Here is a 21,102-nt window from a genome sequence, read left to right as displayed (position 1 = left end):
CTGTTAAATTGGACAGGTTATATTATAGTTCATTTATTTCAAGATTATATATATAAGGGAAAAAACATTTACCAGCCGATATCATAAATAAAATGACAAAATTAACAAACATAACTCTGTTCTATTCATAAATTGTTCTTTTAAAAAAATGACAAAGCATAATCAAAATTTGATTAATATATCTCTTATTACTACAAATTATTGAAAAGTATTGAATCTGTCTAATTTTTAATTAAAAATAATGAAATGAATTTAATTGCCTTTCTTAAAAATATCATTTGTCTTATTTTTTCCTCTTAAATGATTTTTCTGTTCTCTTAACATTACAAAATTAAAAATAACATTTTTAAGCATGGTTAAAAAATGTAATTGAAAAAAATAGATATTATATGCAAACTAATACATCTGTTTTTCTTTAAATTATATACAAAACTATTCTCATTTAGAAAATAATTTTATGCATAACAGAGTATAATAAATGCATAATAACTAAATATCAATTAACAATAATGCCAACATAATTAATATTTTACCATAAAATTTATAATAAAGACATAATTTTGTGAAAATAGTTTTAAATATAATTTTAAAAATTTATCAACATGTAGCATGTCCACTTATATCTATCATAAGATAAGAGAGATATTTTTAGCATAGGTTAGGTCAGATCAGATCAGATCGTGGACTTCAGGGGAAACAAATATATTAGATATGTTTCCGTGACATGCAACCATTTTGCTGCTATCTGCACAACATACAGAGTATGCCACACAGTGATTTGAGTGATGCGACGTAATGTTAACTTTACAGCATGATGAACTGCAACTCCTTCAGCACATTTTATGGACTGTCAGGGTACTGTTTTCCTGAAACAGAGTGTATAGCCATCACCATGGAGCATCACTGGAGAGTGTGTGCTCCATGATGCACATGACATATATGATACCAAATGAATTTTATTCTAAGCATCTTTGTGGGATTTAGGGTGGTAGATTCTTGTCTCATATTCATCTTGAATAGTGATTGATATATGAACATCTTAAACAGATCATGAATATGTTGATGATTTACAATTGGCACAACTGCAGCAGGTTTGGTATCAGCACAATGCCATACTAGTGCATTCCTGGACAGATATACAATTAGTGCATTAGTGGCTTGTAGAATGGTTTAGCAACCACTGGTTAAGACAGCATAGCCCTGTTTCATGCCCAATTTCCCAAATTTGGCCCCTCTGGATAATTTCTTGTGAAATCTAAAAGCATCAGTATATGATGTATACTCATCAGCACCATGATGATGGTGAAGTGGAGAGATGCATATGAGACATCTTAGACCAATGCTTACACCAGGAATGCCATATGTCCTCTGTAATGCCATGCTCAACTGTCTACATCAGTGGTGAGCAACCTTTTCTGGATATGGGTGTAAGTGAACTTCATAGGCATTTGATAAGATGCATACATTTTTTCTAAAAGTTGCAAGCTTTAAGCCTGCTGAATACCATAGACTGTAACAACCAGTACATTATATACTAAAATAATAGAATGTTCTTCATTACTAATATCAACTTAATTATAGTTGCAAAAAGGCACAAGGCAGAAAATAAGAAAATGAAAATTACATTGCTGAACCCATTGGGGCCACAAGTTTCTCGTAACTGATCTATATCTTTGTATTGTTTTGAGCATGCTCTATAACAAAATAAAGCTCACTTTTTGTATCATTTTTTACAATTTGTAATGACTGGGTTGATATTAATATTAAAACACTCACCAAACCAGAAAATCTAGCAGTTTAACATTGATTTAAATCTAGCATTTTCACATAACTTAAATTGTCTGTCTTTAGATTGAAAAGTAATTTGGAAAAGAGAATGGAGTTTAAAACAATGTTCAAATATAGCACATAGTTTGAAAACACCAAACAGCATGATTTTATTGGTTGCCTCCAACGTGATTTGATGGTATTAAACTGAACTAGTGTTGATTTAATAAAAATGAATGTTTTTATTAAATTAATGTTAATATAGTTTTAAATCAATATTATACTGCTAGATTTTCTGGTTTTGTAAGTGTTTTAATATTAATTTCAACAATGTTGTCTTCATTCTTTACAGTTGGAGATTATTTGCATGTTATGCTAAATCATTTTAAATTGATTTTCTTAGGTTATTTTAACACTTGAGAAAGCATAAAATGACAGTTTCTCACAGATTGATTCAGGCAGGTTTGTGATCAAGTTATCTTTTGTGAAGACTATATCTTTCACCACACTATCATTATGAATGCATAAAATGATGATGTTTAAGATTTACCTGGCATGATGAATGTCGCAGTGTGGTGTTCAATGACAAAACAAGATTCTATCTTAACAATGATGATTGCTGAGCAACATGGCAATTGGGCAACCTTTCTATCACTTTGGAGAGTTGCATAGTTCATCAGTATTGAGTCATGGTTTGGGGTGCCATTTGCATCAACAGCCAATTACTTCTAGTATTTATCATGGACACATTGACAATATGTTACATTGATTAAGCACTGTAGTCTGTTGCACTACCGTATCTTCAGGGCATATCCATTGCAATTTTCCACAGGATAATTTGTGATTCAACATGGTGAACATCAGCAGGCATGTTTTGCAAGATGCTCAGGTGATTCCTTGGCCAGCATAATTCCTAGATCTCTCTCCAATTGAGAATTTGATCATCTATGGGACACTGAATGTTGAGTGAATGTTTCCCCACAGTCATGTAATAAAGATAAACCCACCCAAGCAATTTGTGGACACCACCAGCTTTGGACCGGTTATATGCTCTCCCAGTTATATGCTGCATACAGGACTATGTGGACGACACAATTTTCCGAGTTTCACACAGGAACAGTGAACGCTTACAGGACATATGCAATGACATTCTCAATAACATTCACCAATGGAATATTAAGCATAGGCAACCCATTAACACAGACAAATGCAAAAGCATGACAGTTGGTAGGAACATGCCATGCGTCAGGAAGCTTACCCTTCAAATAGGTGATCACAGAATAAAGTAAACAACAGAAATTAAATATTTAGGTGTTATTTTTGATGAGAGACTTAACTTTACACTCTACATCAAATAAATCATGGACAAAACTAAAAAGATGGCCAATGCCCTTATTAGTATTCCTAGGAACACACGGGGTCTTGTCCCTAATGCTACTAAGCTTCTTTATAGTGTGCAATTCAGCCAGCACTCCTCTATGCCGTACAGGTCTGGGACCACGTGGCCACCATAACTGTAAAAAAACTGCTATCTGTTCAAAGGATTGCAGCTCTCTGCATTTGTAAGGCTTATAGGACCGCACCCACTAATGCCCTTCTGGTAATGTCAGGGTTGACCACTAGTGACTAAAAAATTAAATACATTATTTGTAAGTAAAATCTTGTCACCTTACCCTGACGAGAGTATAGCAACTCTAACGTCGACAGAATGATTAGAGTAGGTAAGATTCCCTCCAATTTGACCTTGATTGATGATATCAAAAATTCAGCATTGACAAAAATACTTTCCCAACTTATGATTACCACTCCTTCCACAGCTTGCCCCTTATGTTTACTTTGAAGATTCAGGTGATCATCCCATATTTAGGATTTACATTGACGGTTCCAAGATGAGTGACGAAGAGGGTGCCGCTTTTGTAGTTTACTCTGACTTAGGCCGCAAGCTTCATAATGCTTGCTTCTGTCTAGGTACACAATGCTCAGTAGCACAGGCAGAAACTTTAGTTATTTATATGAGCTTAATTCACATTAGGCATAGGAAGGACAAAAGACACTACTTATACTATTGCATTTATTCTGACAGTAGGGTAGCTTTACGTAGGATTGCAAAGTCTGATAGCCACTTAAAACTAGTCCATCTCATACATCACATTCTCAGACACTTAGACAACAATATTAGAATAGATTTCCAATGGGTCCTGGGCAATGAGACCCCTAACCATCTTTCCAAACAAGCTGCAAAATCTTCAGTCACTCAGTTACATTCCTACCTTGTACATCAACAATCACATCAAGAAGAGCAAATCTTCATTCTCTGGCAAGACAGCTGGGACTGTGACACCATTGGTAGGCTCACCTATAATTTCACCCCGAAGGTTGACACTACTGCGATTCTTTGCCACTTCTACCCTAGTTACACCCTCACTCACAACTTATAAGACATGGCAACTTTAAGCAATATTTGCATAGATTTAACCTTGGGGACAATCCACATTGTGTTTGTGGTATTCAGGAGGTCCAAACACCATTTCACTTAGTTTTTTGCTACTATAGGTACAATCACATTAGGGATAGTTTAATGAGGGATGCTATTCTTGAAGGGTAAACTGGCCTTGCAACCCACACCAACTCATTCACTCATGTACAATGTTCCATCTACTTGCATTCATATCCCTTAGTTTGGCTCTTGAGAGCACTCACTCCAGGGCACAGATGGCAATTAGCTTAGGCATGGACAATACAAAGTTGAAAGACAGCTATATACTGACAGTTGTTTCAACTGTCAGTATATAGCTGCCTTTCAACTTTGAATTTTAATTCTTATTTTCTGTCTTCTTTTTCAGTCTAAATTTGGTTAGTCCTAGTTGTAAATTAGATTAGGGACTCTTAGCTTGGTTTCAGGTTAGGTTATGATAGGCTAGGTTAAATTAGATTAGGGTTTTTTAGCTTTAGTCATCTGGTTTGAATCATCCTAGGTTATGGTAGGTTAGTTTAGTTAGTGAGTAAGTTAATGTTTAAAAAAAAATAATTTGGAGTCTTGCTTGTTTGTCTCTGTTGGTTCGCTCATCTTGTATAATTTGTTATTGTGTTCATTTGCTTTTCATGCTGTCTGAGCATGAAACATCTTGGATAAAAAGTCCAGGATGTTTTTCTCCTAATGGCCTCTTATAATGGTGTTAGCATGCTGCAATAAGAAATGGCATTATCAGTATATCCACACTACAAAAAATCTGACAACAGCACATCCATCAATTCTGAAAAGCATATAACCATGACAATCCAGCAGGTGACATCATCTTAAACTTTCCTGTTATCGACAAAGAGGAATGTTTTCGTTCTTTAAAGGTAGCTTTCTAAGTGGACATAAAATAATGTATCTGCATTGTTATATATAATAATTACTGAAGAAAATCATTTGGTTGCTTGTAATATTCTAAGAAATCAACACATACAGAAACCATTCAATAGCTTTGTGATCAGATGCTAATGAACACAAACCCATCTCACACAGACCTTATGGTAATGTCAGTCAACATGAATAATACCCTGTTCAGTTCCATATACTAGGCCAAGCTAAAAGGAAATCTACCACAAATTGACATGCCTATCTTCCTGGATCAGTTTGCCAATTCTTATGTAATTCATTTTCATTGTTGAGTAGCTTGGAGTTCACTGCAGCTTTCATCATTCAAAAACAAGATGTGAACATTTAAATTGGATGTTAAAACAAAAGATGTGAAAACAGATTTAATTATCTTATTTAAATCTTGAAGTACATTTTTGCATCAATGCAAACTTCTTCAGGAATACAGATAAATTAAGGTTTTAAAAAAAATTTTTAAATGTTCTTTTTCACAATGGTAATGGATCTCAATAACAGAAAATTACTTAACAAGAACACAAATGATAAAAATGAGTTACAAGGTGACAAGTGACTTTGCCCCAACTAATGTAAACAAATGCTTGAAAATGTGCAGACAATGGTTCTAAAAAGGTTAGAATGGGGGCACTGACTGGTTGCAGACTGTAAATAAAGAATGACTCCCAAAAAAAGTTTTATCCTCATTTCTACTGAATAGTAGACATTGCACGTTATCTCAAAGGGATATATATTTGCAAGCATTTTTTACATTAAGTGGGACCAAGCCGCCCATTGCATAATAATTTCCTCTTACATGTTTTTACAGTTCTTCTATTTAAACATGCAGCATGTTTGCTCATGTTTAAACATCATGTTTGCATCAAGGCATATTGTCCCAATATACCCTGATGAAGTAACAATGGTTTTCACCAGATAAAAAAAACCTTTTTGATCATTGCCATTTTATAAATTAAGTAATGTCTACTTCTAAGTTTTTTTAAAGTTCATTAGAAACTTCCTAAATGTGTTAAAGACATCCATCCATCTGTAAATGCTTTCTTGAATAAATAAAATTCAAGTAATATTGTTTTATTTTATAGTTCAAACTTATTAATATAAAATTAAAAAATAATTTTTCAAAATAAAAAGAATATGTATCTAATTTTTTTTAATTATAAAAAAATTGTTTCACTTTTCCTTGGTTGGCATTTTGACAGTTTTGTCAAAGTTTAAAATTAAATACTATATATAAATGGGAATTAATTGTAAATAATAAGATAATTTTAATATAAAAAAATTGTTTAATTATGAAAAACATAACATTTATATAGCTTTTTTATAGTTTTTTAATTAACTTATTATATTTTTGAATAAAATTTATTCTCAGTTTTACTTAAAAGTAGCAAATTATTTTATTATAATTTATATTTATTATTATTATGGAATGGAAATATTTTTTAACTGTTCAATGTATGTTTTGTTTGTGTTTTAAATAAATATATTTGCTTTTAACTAATTTTCAAATTACTGGAGAAAGAATCTCTAATTATAGCCAAGTCCACTTAACAGAGAATCTGATAGCAGTTTTTTTAAGAGAGAATTCTTCTATGTTTCCAATATTCTCCCCTATGTTTTACATGTAGTGAAACTCCTCCTAACAGGGCACTAGCTAGCAGAGTACTGTTGTTCATTTAACCATATCAAAAAACTTACTAATACACCTTATCTTGCAGCCAAAGTTTATTACTTCTAACGTTTTCGATCTTGTTAAAAGACCTTTCTCAAGAAAAATAAAGAAATTTAAACGAATGTCATATCAGCAGCTTTTTTAGAGCAGCACATGAATAATGTACTGCTACTATTAGGGTTTATACAAAAACTGACTTTTAAAAAACCAGTTTTCGAATCTCAACTTTTCTATGAAACCAGTTTTAACCGGTTTTCGAATTTTCACTCCCTCCAAAAAATGAAATAAGGAATGTTTACAACTTGTTTTAAAACTTTTTAATTTATTTAATATTTATAAAATTTCAAAAATATAACAAAATAAAATTAACCAAAGTCTACACAAAACAAAAAAGAAAAAAAAAGGAAATGCTAGATTATCACATTAAACTATAAAATTTACTCCATAAAAACCATAAAGAAAAAGGAATAATAATGAATGCCTACAAAATATTATTTTATTTCTTATTTTTCCTAAGAAAATATGATTTTAGAAAGCAAAGAACATCTATAGATCTATTGCTCAACCATGTCCTTATTTTGCACACAAAATTGCCAGAAATAAAAAAAAAATCTCACACATGCTCATTGTCTGAGCTGAGTTTAATCATTTTTAAAGCATTAAATAATAAATCTAAATTTTTCATTCTTCTGTTTGTACCCTCTAATACTAAAAATTTCTTTTTTTTTAATGTCTTGGGGCTGGACAAAGTCATTTCAGGTTCTTGAGATATTTATGCATTGATTTTCCATAGCATTTTTTAAAGCTATGGCTTGATTTTCTTCTTTGCCACTTTTTCATTATCGCAGTCATCTTCTATAGAATAATTTGGATATAATCTTGATAATATTTGTCCAGATAACTTAATGATATCAGATTTTGCACAAGTGGAAGAAATATGCTAGACTACTTTGTCCTAACATTCTGTGGATTTTGTAAATAAAGGAAAAGTGTTACTAATCCCATTTGTCTTCTCTCTTGAATTTGTACCTTTACAGCATGTAACAACTTGAAACTAATTTCAGTTTTCAAATTTTTCAATTCACATAACAGAAATTCAAATATGCCTTCACTTATTAATAAATAGGACGACAAGATGCAAACTTTGTCGTCCTAAGGCATCAGCTACTAAAGGTATTGGTCATAAAACTTTAAGGAGCTCTACAATTTTACAATATTCTGCTTCATTCCACATGTGAGAAGCACCGATGTCATTCAAAGCTAAAACAACGCATTCTTTTAAGTGTACAAATCTTTCTATTATTTTTCCATTGTTGAAAGATTTCTCCCTATTGTATAGAGAATTGGACAGTTTTTAGGCATACAGGGATTTTTTTAATGTTTTTATAGTTAGTTTTATGAAACTTAGTATTTAACAATATTCCTATTTTATGTCAGAGATGATTTTGTGTCAAAATGTTGATGTTTTTAATCAAATAATTAATTAATTTAAATGTTTAAGTCTAGGCTGAAAAACTGGTTTTTTAGTTGGGAAACCCGGTTTTCAAATTATATAAATTTCTTCAAAAAACCGGTTTTTCATAACAGACAAACCCTAGCTACTATTCTAAATCTATCTGTAATCTTACAATATATCACTGCTCAGGGTGTTCAGAGAAAGGGCTCACTTCATCACAGAAAATAGAGATTGAGACAATAATTACATTGCCTCACAAAAGATTATGAAGATTTTGTTGCATCATTAGGTAAATTTCAGGCTTTAGTCAGACAAACAAATTATGAAAACTGATACAGTTTCAGACCAATCATATAATCTGAAAGCATGAAAGTAGGGGAAAACCATTCTGTGAAGCTAATTTTAGAGACAATAGCAAGGTTGCAGCCAAAGTTTTCAATGCAAAAACATGTACGTTAGACATTCAGTACTGCCTTCCTGTAAGGCTAGAAGTTTGACAATGGCATTTGGAATGTCAGTGGAATCATGCTTGACATTCTAAATGCCATTGTCAAACTTCTACGCTTACAGGATGGCAGCACTGAATGTCCAAAGTACACATTTTTGCATTGTAAACTTCGGTTTAAACCTTGCTATTGTCATACCCACAGAAACTGCTTTATAACATTTTTTTTTTTTATGTCTGGATAAAGTTAAGGATGAAGATTTCTCTAAAAGACTGTTAAGAGCCACTTAATCAAACAGAAAATGTTTTTTAATGGTTTTATCATAGACCTATGTACAGCCAGGTGATCTTTGCATTGTCTTGCAGCAGAAATTCAACAAGATGCCACAACTGTCGGTTGAATTTGGATTGGAGATGGTGGTCAGCAGAAAAAAATGTGCATCATCATAGTGGGACTAGTGCACTGATACAAACATCGAACAAGACTGGAACAACATACAGATCAACACATCCAGTGTCATGCAATGCTCCACTAGTCACAGCTGGTGACATTCTCAGGAGCATAAGGACAAATTTGGACATTCCAATATCAACAATGGCATTTTCTCATAGACTGGTTGAGGCAGGTTTGCAGTCAAGCCATCCTTTACAAAGACTACCCCTCACATTACACCATCATTGTAAATGCTTGCAGTGGTTTGTTCCTCGCTAACAAATAGCATAGTATGGTATTCAGTGATAAATTAATATTCTCTTTTTGCAATGATGATCGCTGAGCAACATGGCAACTGGGCTGACCCTTCTACCATTTTGGAGTGCCACACAGCTCAACAACCTGAGTCATCGTTTGGGAGCCGTCTACATCAACAGCCAATCACTTCTAGTATGCATCATGGGCACATTGACAATATGTTATGTTGATTAAGTACTGTAGCCCATTGCACTACCATATCTTCAGGGCATACCCATTGCCAATTTCCAGCAGGATAATTTGCAATTCCACATGGTGAATATCAGAAGGCATGCTTTGCAAGATTCCTTGGCCAACACAATTCCCTGATCTGTGAGAATTGTGCTGACAGGGTATCAATAATCTGTGGAACATGGATGGACATCAAGTGAATGCTCTCTCATAGACTTGTAATAAAGATGAACTGTGGACTATAGTCAATGCTACATGGTCAACACTACCCTAAAACAATATTCAAGTGCTCATTGAATTAATGCCATGTCACATTAACAATTGTATTACCCAACATAGTAGTCCCATTGATCATCCTGTATATTGAGCCACAGGAAATATGTAATTGTTTGAAATTATATTCAATTGTTCAGAACTTAATTTCCTATCTATGTGTCAAGTTTCTTCACATTTTTAGCATTTTTTCATGGTTTCACATTTTCTCCATGAGGCAGCATAAAAAGTTGTTAGTAATTGTATCTAAAAAAAGAATAAATAATCTCCTCTATACACACTGTAAAATATACGACTTACTTCTGCTCGAAACCAAAACAGTGCTTATTTCAAGAACTAAGTTCGAAAATGTTTGTGAAAGTATTTTGAAATAAGCACTGTTTTGGTTTCGAGCAGAAGTAAGTCGTCTAAAAAAGAATTTCAGACTTCTTTAAGTAAGTTTGTTTAAGTTGTTTATTGCATAAATAATTATAATAGCACATGTAGTTAGTTTGCTTCCATATTTGTAAATGATTGTAATAAAATTTATATATAAAATAGAATTATATACAGGGGTTGGACCTTTAATAGTGAGCCTGTACTAATATGAAATCCAAAGAAAAACAGCAAAATACATTTATGTAGCACACTGTAGCAAATCCTAACTTACCTGTAAGCAAAATAGTTTTGCCCTATCTAGTACAATGCCTATGCTATAATGACATAAAGAGCAGACCAGCATGCAAAGCAGTCAATTCAAATCATATTGTTGAAGTTAGAGTAGGGTTGTTAGCTGAACATTGAAACTGCAACAAGTCACACTACAAGAGTGCTGTTTGGAACTTGTAGGTTTGTAGTCAAAAATCCAAAAACAAGTTTAATGAAATAATAGCATTTCATTAAAGGGACAAGGTAAAAATCTTCATAAAAGTATCAATTCTGATGATTTTCCTCTCTAAATACTTAAAAGAATTGACATTTAAATAATTTAGAGAATAAAAATAATAAGTTTACATGGCCAACGATTATTTAATATTAATATAATAAATATAAATACAACTTCTTTATAAAGAAAAATTCTTTGTTTCAGGCGCTTTTATCATTTTTTGCTTTTTAACTACAAAGGCAGTAGCCTAAAAAGGAAGGTCGTCTCCGTGAGTATTTGTGTTTTTTAATTAATGAACTGCTGATGGTGCGAACAACGAAAAAATGATGAAACAAAGAATTTTTCTTTGTAAAAAAGTTGTATTTATATTTATTATATTAATAATTTAGAGAAGTTTATAAGGCTTACAAGAAACTTGCATGTCTCAATTACCATGGTGAAGACACTCTCCACGGCATGCAATTCAAGACAATTGAAGACATTTTACATGCTGTCAACAGTTGCATTCAGACCATCAACACATCAGAATCTGTTTATGGCATCATTCAACTTCCACATCAATGGTAATGGGTAATTGACAATGCTGGTGACTATATTCAAATGCCTCTGAACTGCTTAAACTTCTGTGTTTATTCTGTCTTGTATACTTCAATTTAAACTGGGCTCAACTATTAAAATTTAACTCTTGTATACATTATAACCACATGCTGAAATTTGCCATTTTAAGAAGTGCTTAGCCATTTCTTAAAGTACAGACTATAATAATCATTTGTTTCAGAATATGTCTAGTTTTTCTGGTCACTTCTTGAAATGCTAACATGATTTCTTCAGATGTCAAAATGAGTGTATAATTCAGCATCTGTCTAATGAAACTAAGTATTTCATATAATAGCTTATTCACACCTTGTGTTTTATACAAGATGCAGAAAGTGCAATAACAATTGAATATTTCTGCACTTTTGCATATTATAACATGCAGATTCCTGAATATATGGCCTCGTGAAAATTTTTTGCATATTTTAAAACTTTTTCATTTTTTGGCTCTTTTTGTCCTATGGGCACTAAGAAAGTTTTTTCCCCACACAGTATGGATTTAAAATAAAATAACTTACTGGAATATAAATGTCTTAAAATAATTAAACACCTTAGTATTTACAGCAACGAAGTATTTAATAAAAAATATAATAAATGTTTCCCACTATTTTTAATAGTCTTATTCAGTTATGCCTCTTGAACTATTTTACATTCGTTTTTGTTTTAAAGAGGCATAACTGAAGAAGACTATTAAAAATAGTGAAAAACGTTATTATATTTTTTATTAAATACTTCGTTGCTGGAAATACTAAGATGTTTGATTATTTTAAGTATGGATTTAGCCAGACCCACAATTGGGATGGCTGGGTGGTAAGGTGGTAGGACTTGGTGTATCTAGAAGTTTCCTTCCATGAAAAATTCCTGGGGTTGCTCACCTGGATTTGATCCCTGGTTATCCAGAACAGCTGACTCTTTAATTGCCTTGGCCATCTGACCATAGCATTTTTGACTCAATCAACAGTCTATTTAGAGCAGTGGTTCTCAACTGGGGGTACATGTACCCCTAGGGGTACGCGCATAAATCGAAGGGGTACATCTAACTTTCATTATAAAATGGCGTATGTTAATGAATTTGCTGTAAATTATTAACACAAGAAATGACAAAAGCTTACTTTAAAATATCCCAGTATGAACATCGATTTCCCTTTTAACAGTCCAAACAACTTGTTCATCCACTTGATTTACCTTATTTACCTTTTACTCTATTTGTGCCATTAGTGCCGAGTGAACCTGTAGTCTAGTAAAATTTCAATTTAACCGAGCATTAATTTTAGAATAGATGAAAGCACCAATGTCAGCGGATTGACAGTACTTTTAGTTTTGTGAAATATCAGTACAACAATGAGCTTTGCAAAGATTTGTTAATGTGTGATGACCTAAAAAATACAACTACAGGTTTTGATATTTTCAATAAAATCGATGATTTCATTCGAAGTAATGAAATAGCAATCTATTTCATTACTTCAAAAAAGTGCATCGACATCTGCACTGATGGAGCTAAAGCCATGCAAGGTCCAATTTAAAAGGTCTAAAGAAAACTTTTACCATTTTAATGATGTATTTGTGACAAAAACTAAAAAAACAGGCTTGACGCATCAGCAGACATTCGTTGTCAGTTAACAAGGTGGAAACCGAATTTGGAAAAAAATTGCTGAAGATTTATCAGAACAAATATCCCATTAAATTGTTAGAAATTATTGTAGAATAATTTAAATTTTGTTTATCATTAATTATTATTATTTATGTTTAGGAAATGTAATTTATGCATGTATTGAAATGACTTCTGTGATTTTATATAATATACTTGTCAAATAATAATAAATAAATGTATGTACTGTACAGTACCTGTTTAAATTGATTATTATTTACGTAAAATAAGTAATCCACTTTTAGTTGTAGTTAGTTAGTGAGAGTTTTTTATGGCACTCAATTATAAGGGCTGTATACATCTAATGCAGTAATTATAAAATTTATATACAAAAATATAAGGAGTACTCGAGAAACAACTAATGGGCTAATGGGGTACATCAACAAAAAAGGTTGAGAACCACTGATTTAGTGCAAAGCATAGCTGCAAATGTTAGAAAATAAATTATGCTATATTGTTGCCAACAACCTTTTTTAATACTAGCTTGAGAATTTATTATGTTAAGTTGCTATACAAAGATAAACATCTCAAATCCCGATGTTATTAATCAAAGCCAAATGATCACCATAATGAATCAAGATATTTTTCAGCTACTATTATTAATTAAATTCTAAGTACCTCTACTCCAAATTACTCAGAATTTAATTATTAATAGTAGCCAAAAAATAGCCCTATTCATTATATCAATTATTTGGCTTTAGTTAAGTTTTTAACTAAAATTACTATAAATAAAAGCAATTATGCAGTAAATCACCATAAAAACTAGATGTATTTAGTAACCAAAACCACAAGAAACCTTAAATCCAGTTATTGAATAAACTCAAATTTATTGAGAGAAGCATTTTCAACCAATGTGAGAATCTGAGAATGACCTTTCAAACAGGTGAAAACATTTCTCTCTCATGTCTATTTAATATTGGTGAAAACATTATCTGTCTTACATTTTTGTGCTAGATATTGGTTTATTTTGCCTTTATTTATTAAGTATAACCAGTTTTGAGTTGAATGTTTATAAATATCTTTATACATTTCACAGTAAGCAAAGATGCTTAATTAAAAGAGAGGTAAACCAAAACTCATTTGTTAACACATTTTTCAATTCAAATTTACTGTCTTTGTATTTTATGTTTTATATACAATTCATTTGTATATGACAAAAATCAAATTTTTGTTTAAAATTACTATTGAATTTTTCTTTCCATTATGTCCACACTTACAAAATATATATAACATATAATTAAATAATTTAATTATATCAAATAACTTTAAATTTTATTAAAAACTTTAAACATAAAAAAATTCAATTCATTCTAACCCAGCTCCTATTTTAACTAAATATGAAAAAACACCTTAACACTGGGACATTTAAATTTCTTTACTAAATGTTTTTTGGTTCTATTTATGAGCCCTCATCAGGAAACTGTATTCAAAAAGAATTCTATATGATATATAAAAGAGCTCCTAATTTACATCATATACTGTGAAATAACAAGGATCCAATCCCAAAAGAAACTAAAACAGGAGTAGACCAGATCCCAACAGTTAATGAAGAGCTTAACCTAAAAATGATATATGTTGGAGTAACTAAGAGGAATTTAAAAATCAGAGTTAAAGAACACCAATATGATGTAAGGAAAAGGAAAGAAAACATGTTCTTGGCATAAATTGCAAACATACAAGGAACTTTGGTACTTTGGAAGGAATTTAAAATCATTAATGAAGTACACTCACCCTCTACAGCCATGAATAAAGAAAAAATTGAGTTTTTTTAAACACAAACGTGTTTAAAAAAACTCAGTTTTGAAATGAGTTATGTTAACACCAGGGACGTAGAATGATTTCCAACAGCATGGAGATATACTATTTAAAAAATTGGGAACAAGTAAAAACACCTTATAATATGTACAACAATATTGGACAGTGGCCAATCTTAAATATTAATTAATTAGGTTGTTATATTAATTTTTTGGAGAGAGTTTATTATGATTATTATTATAGTAATTTAGGATTTCAATGTTAAAAAATTCATTAACTACTGTATATTCTTAATTTGATTTTGAATTTGTAGAAAAATGTTCAATGTTGTTCTGAATTCAAACAATTTACCCGAAGAGAGCTCATAAATAGAGCCAAAAAACATTTAGTAAAGAAATTTAAATACCCCAGTGGTAAGATGTTTTTATATTTAGATTAAAAAATTCATTTTTTTTCTATTTTATTGTTTTAACAACAGGTATCAGTTCCAACTAAAATACAGTTATTACCTGCTGGGAAAATGACTGACCAACTAATCTAGTTGAAACATTTTGACCTTGTGTTTGAGAATATGATCTCTGATGATACTGATGGCTATAAGCTTGGGGATGTCCATGAGTTGAATGAGACGGTGATGAATCGCTACCAGAAGTCATGTATGGTCTTTTCATCATATCCACAACTGGTCCACTCTGAAATTATTATGAAGCTTTTGAATAAAAACTTTATTTCTTTAATAAAATTATATTTATTTACTTATTTTTATATTATATATATTTAAATAATTACAGTACTAATTTAAGAGGAAACATTTAACTATTGATCGACGTATAGTCCCATCCCGTTCACATTTAACTTCAACAAATTTATGCAAATTAACAGATTACTGTTATAAAAGTAAATAAATTAGCATGTAAGATGAAATAAGAACTATTTTCAACTTACAGAATTTTAGATTAAATGATGCTACACACTAAATATATTTTGAATACCATAAAATAGATTAGACTGGAAACTGTTTTAAATGTTATGTGATACTTACTTTATCATAAAATATTCAACATGCAGAAATATTTTATAATAAATATGAAAATGCTTATATAATAATTATTTATGAACTATTAGTTTAAATTTGTTATTGTCATTGTCATCAACGGTAAAATTTTATATGCAGAGCAAATGAAGAAGAGATTTTAATACGCATTTCTACTAAGCAAAACATGCATATTATTTGTGTTTAAATTTATATTTAAAATTATTTGCACAAATAATTTTGCATATTTCAACTTTACTGTTATCTTTATGTAGAAAAAAAATGTTTTACATTAAGTTAAATCATCATTGTAAATAATCATGTCAAGTATAAAATTTTATTAATTTATCCTCGTAAATGAAAAAAATTAAACATAATAATTCTTTTCTTTATATGTAAATGCATTATCAATACAAAATTTGTTATGCAGTAAAACCTGTCCAAAACAAAAACTGAATAAAATGGAAATAGAAAATCACTTCATTCTGAAGAATTTTTTTTTTGTTACATTCAATTTCAATATAAACCAAGAACTGTCCAATACAAAATGGAAACAGTTTTTAGGTATGAAAAGCATAACATAACCTTGGTAAAGCCAAATATTACAATTTCACTTGTAGACAAATAAGTAAAATTGTCTCAAAGTATAACTGTCACTGCAAAGTGTGACAAACTGTATTCCAAGAACCATTTCAAGCCTTGTCAAAGAAACAAACATCACATAATAAGGGAACATAAAACACAAGATCTTTGTTAAAGTTAGTCTTTATTAGAATTAACCAGTGGCAGAAACAAAAACTTTTAAGAATCAAATGAGTTTCTGAGAATCAAGTTTTCAAGAACAAGGAATAAATGCAATTCATGAAAATAATGAGAATAAGGTAGCACAGGGCTGGTAATTTGCTTATACAGAGTAGTTAGTAACTAATTAGTACAGAGTATTCAAAAACAAGTTGATTAACATGTTGATAATTACGTATATTAAAGTAAACAATTAATTAGAATATTAAAATTCTTCAAGAAGTTAAATCACAAAATAATTTGGTCTCTGTATTACTGTAATGCAATTAGAATTTCTGATGATAAAACTATATACTAATTTTTAGAAATCAAATTGGCTTGTTCACTGTCATATGAGTTAATATAGATCACATCCAATAAACTTTTGAATATGTAGTGCAAGTTCCTGGAAACAAGAAAAAGCTTTTGGAATCAAATACTTTTAATTCTTGCATTTGAATACTCCCATCTTTAATTGGAATCGTTTTGGATTAAAACTAGTAACAAAAATTTTCACATAGCATGTGTAATAGTAATTTTATTATACAAAGAGAACACAACTGTATGACATGTATCTAATATAGTTCAATAATAAATACGAAAAAAAATACTAAAACTTGTTCAAAACAAAACCTGCCAAACTNCTTATGAGCTTTGATATTATATTTACTGTGTTAATATAAAGTTAAATCTCATAAGTTCACTGCTTTTCAAACCTTAATAAAATGTTCCAGTACTTGTTTCACATTATCTAGAGAAAGAAATATTCAGTTGGATAATATAATTTTCATTGTTTTAAAGCATGGTTTTCTTAAAAAGGCCATTAATGGTGTAATTGTTTTGTATTTAAATACTTCTGTCCAGAAAAATATAGTTTAGGGTATCTCTCTCCATATCAAATGCTATTATTGTATTATAGGTGAATATTTAACAGCTGTTTTAAAACTTTTTCCAAAGATGCTGAAATCAGCTTGTCTGCCAGATTTTCATCATGCAAACTTTATGTTCAAATAAGAATAAGATCAAAGATACTCGTAAAAAACTGGCATTTATTTATTTAAGCTAATTAAAATCAAAAACATTTTTTTTTATTGACTTCATTTTTAAATATTTAAACAAGAAAATTCAGAGATGATCTAAATTAAAATCAAAAACATTTTTATTTAAATAATTTTGGTATCTCAATCTCTACTTTAACAGTTTGTTTGTTTCATCGTCATCATGCCAAATTTTGTGAATTTTTATGTTAAAGCAGCTTTTTTAGAATTTTGTTATTGATTTCCTTGTTTCCCTGATAAAAAAAATTAACTTATTGATTTAATATGGAAAATATACATAACATATACAATGATTAAGTTATTTGAAGATATAAGCATGTTAATAATACAATCATTATTCAACTTTATACTAATTTGTAAGTCAATAATGACCAGCATAATCAACTGAATTTTTAATATTTGATTAATTAATAATGATTAATGCTATATCTATTACAATATATATTTTATACATATATACATATACATATATATATATATATATATATATATGTGTGTAGATAATTTACCAGTTGAGTGTTTGTACACAAAATAAACTGTTAAAATCTGTATAAAAACAAATAATAACAATGGTATCTAAAGTTGCTAGTCCAAATTCTTATACATTTTAAAAATATCCAATTCAGAATTTTTGTATAGCATAACTGATAGCATAAGTATTTGATATGCATGAATAAAAAAATGAAATTTCCCTTCAATCTATTTTTCCACATAATTTTATAAGTTTAATTAAAAGTATTAGTAATATTAAATTTTTAAATAAGTAGGAGAACATTAACAACGTATTAATGCATACTGTGAGACACTTGCAATGCTATGAACTTCAAAGATAAGAAAATAACTTACATTTTTTTTTTTCAAATAGTTTGTTATTTTAAGTTAAATAACTTAAACTATTTGAAAAGAAAAAAATGTAAGTTATTTTCTTATCTTTGAAGCTCATAACATTGCAAGTGTCTTACAGTATGCATTAATACTTTGTTAATGCATTTTACATACATACTATACATACAAACAAACTTATTTTGTAAAACTCAAATGTGATACCTCATATCTAAAAAACAGTATGCTTATTCCATTGTTTCATTCTAAATATCTGATAATGATAGTATACAGTTAAACAAATAATAATAAATGAAAAACATAAATTTATTGAACAAGAATATAAAAAATAAGTTATTTTATTTTCTTTGAAATTTATAGCACCACAAGAATTCTACAATTTGTATTAGTGAGAATTTTGGTATATGCTGTTATTCTCTAAATTAATTTATGTGGATGTGAATAAATAGAATATTCTATCAACAGTGATTAGTAGTACAGTTGTCCCTTGATAATCCGACAGGTATGGGACCAAAGGTGTGTTAGATTACCAAAAGTGTCCGGATTACCGAAAATAATTACATATTTCGCATTGTTTTGCTAGCAGTAACTTACAATATTCTCTACTCCAACTGTTCGAACAGAACTGCTCACATAAAACACACGAAATGTGTGTCATCGTGTAAAAATTGGATGGGGAGATTCACATTGCGACATGCTTCTGTGCAAGCAGACATGTAACGGGGGCGGGTACCTTGACGGGAGGTGCGTTGGACTACTGAGCATGTCGGATTAAAAAACGTCGGACTATAGAGGGACAACTGTACTTGAATTGTACAATTGGATTATATCATTTACTTCAACATTTCACAAAATTCTGCAATGTCAAAGTACTTTCAACATTAATACTATAGTAACCTACAAAATTAAAATGAACAAGTAAAACAGCAAAACCGTATTTAGAACAAGACAATGCCTTGGAGACTCACTACTAAGCAGAATCACTTTGATGCTCAAGGCAGGTCTCATTCTCATTCTCCAATCTTCTTTGGTATCGCTGCTTTTGGGCACAATCATTCAAACTTCACCAACCACAACCATGAGGTCATCCACGATGCATTTTCGATAAAATTAATTTATCCAATTTCAAAATTTCTCTCCAGTATGTGTCGGCCCAGGATGAATTTTTATCGATGTGTAACGAAAATTTCCCATTTTTGAAAAAAATAATCATGGCTATTGTATCATCCAAAATTATTTTTTTATTTGGCACAAACAATATACAGTTTAACTCGATTATAACATCATCAGCTGCACAACAACCCTAATATAACGTCAAATTTTTATCGGTCCCATGATTTTACTATAGTAGATAATGTTAAAAAACCTACTTGTAATAACACCCTATTTTAATGTCATATTTGAAGCTCTCCCAAATTTCAAAATTAGATTATAAGTTTTATTTAACATAGAAGAAACTAAGTGTTCAGTTCTAAGGTCAGAGTTCACTTCTTAGAATGACTGGGTGGTACTCTCCCCCACCTGACTTCGGTGGGGTGAGGAGCCTGTTTTGCCTGTTTGTAGAAGAGGGTTGCCATTTTGTATTTTATTCTGATTCGGTTCTCGGTCCCCTGACTACATACGAGTCTGGATTTTTTTATGCGCAAATGATTTAGGCACCTAATACTCTGTGCCAAATATTAACTCTCAACGTGTACTCCTTCATACTTCTATGTTGGTAACATAAACCGGCAGTACGATTTTATAAACAAGACATAGTCTTGTCAATTAAACATGACTCTTAACAATCATATTTACATTATTTATTTTAATTAAACATCTTAAATATCACAACTTAAATTGAAAAACTTTTAAAAAGTTGCTTATTTATTTATTTCTTTATATTGAGAATTTCAAAATCAACAAAAACAATATTAATTTACAGTACATATTTCACTTAATATATAGTGTGGGATTTAACAGCACAATTTCAAAATTTGCTAAAGAACTATTTAATTATCATTTGTAAAATATTTTCAAAATCCTGCTTCTATTACAAGTGATACCATTATTGAAAAAAAATCAATATATTAACAAAGTGTAATCATTCCAAATAGACTTCAATAAATTTTGAGAATACTCTGAATTTACAATAAAAACTTTTATCTTACAGTTCAGTAACAATTAACTTAAGAATATTCTGTTGATAATGACACCATTATTCTGAAAATACAGCCGACCCCCCTATAACACTGTTGATTTTTCCGTTTTATATGAATTCTATGTTGTACGAGTCACTTAGATTTTACAAATACGTGAGCTGTTCACAGCCCGGCACACGTATTTGTAAAATCTAAGTGACTCATACAACATGGAATTCATATAAAACGGAAAAATCAACAGTGTTATAGGGGGGGGGTCGACTGTACATTAATAAAGATAACCTTAACAAAAAGTATTTTAAAATATAAATGTAAAAGTATCTGTTTGAATTTAACAATTTCAAGCTATTTTAAAAGATAATATTACTAAATAAAATGTGTAATTAATACAAAAATGAAATTTTTTTTACTTTAAATGTTATACCTAATTTATGTTTAGTGAAAACCTGATATACATAGTTCAAACTGAATATT

At 30.2% G+C, this 21,102-nt stretch overlaps 1 protein-coding gene across 1 annotated transcript in view; it reads right to left on the bottom strand.

The window, feature by feature from the left end:
* Positions 1–21,102, bottom strand: part of LOC111632635 (ras guanine nucleotide exchange factor B-like) — an 88,958-nt gene that overhangs the window by 4,342 nt on the left and 63,514 nt on the right. Inside the window, exon 2 of the mRNA XM_023377131.1 lies at positions 15,283–15,465. Coding sequence (XP_023232899.1) covers positions 15,283–15,465 — 183 coding nt within the window. The remainder of the gene's footprint in view (positions 1–15,282; positions 15,466–21,102) is intronic.

This window comes from Centruroides sculpturatus, unplaced genomic scaffold (assembly GCF_000671375.1).
Source record: "Centruroides sculpturatus isolate CEXI.00-Female unplaced genomic scaffold, Cexi_2.0 scaffold589, whole genome shotgun sequence".
Lineage (NCBI taxonomy): Eukaryota > Metazoa > Arthropoda > Arachnida > Scorpiones > Buthidae > Centruroides > Centruroides sculpturatus.
Note: the sequence above shows the minus strand (reverse complement) of the source record. Positions and strands in the feature narration are given on the sequence as shown.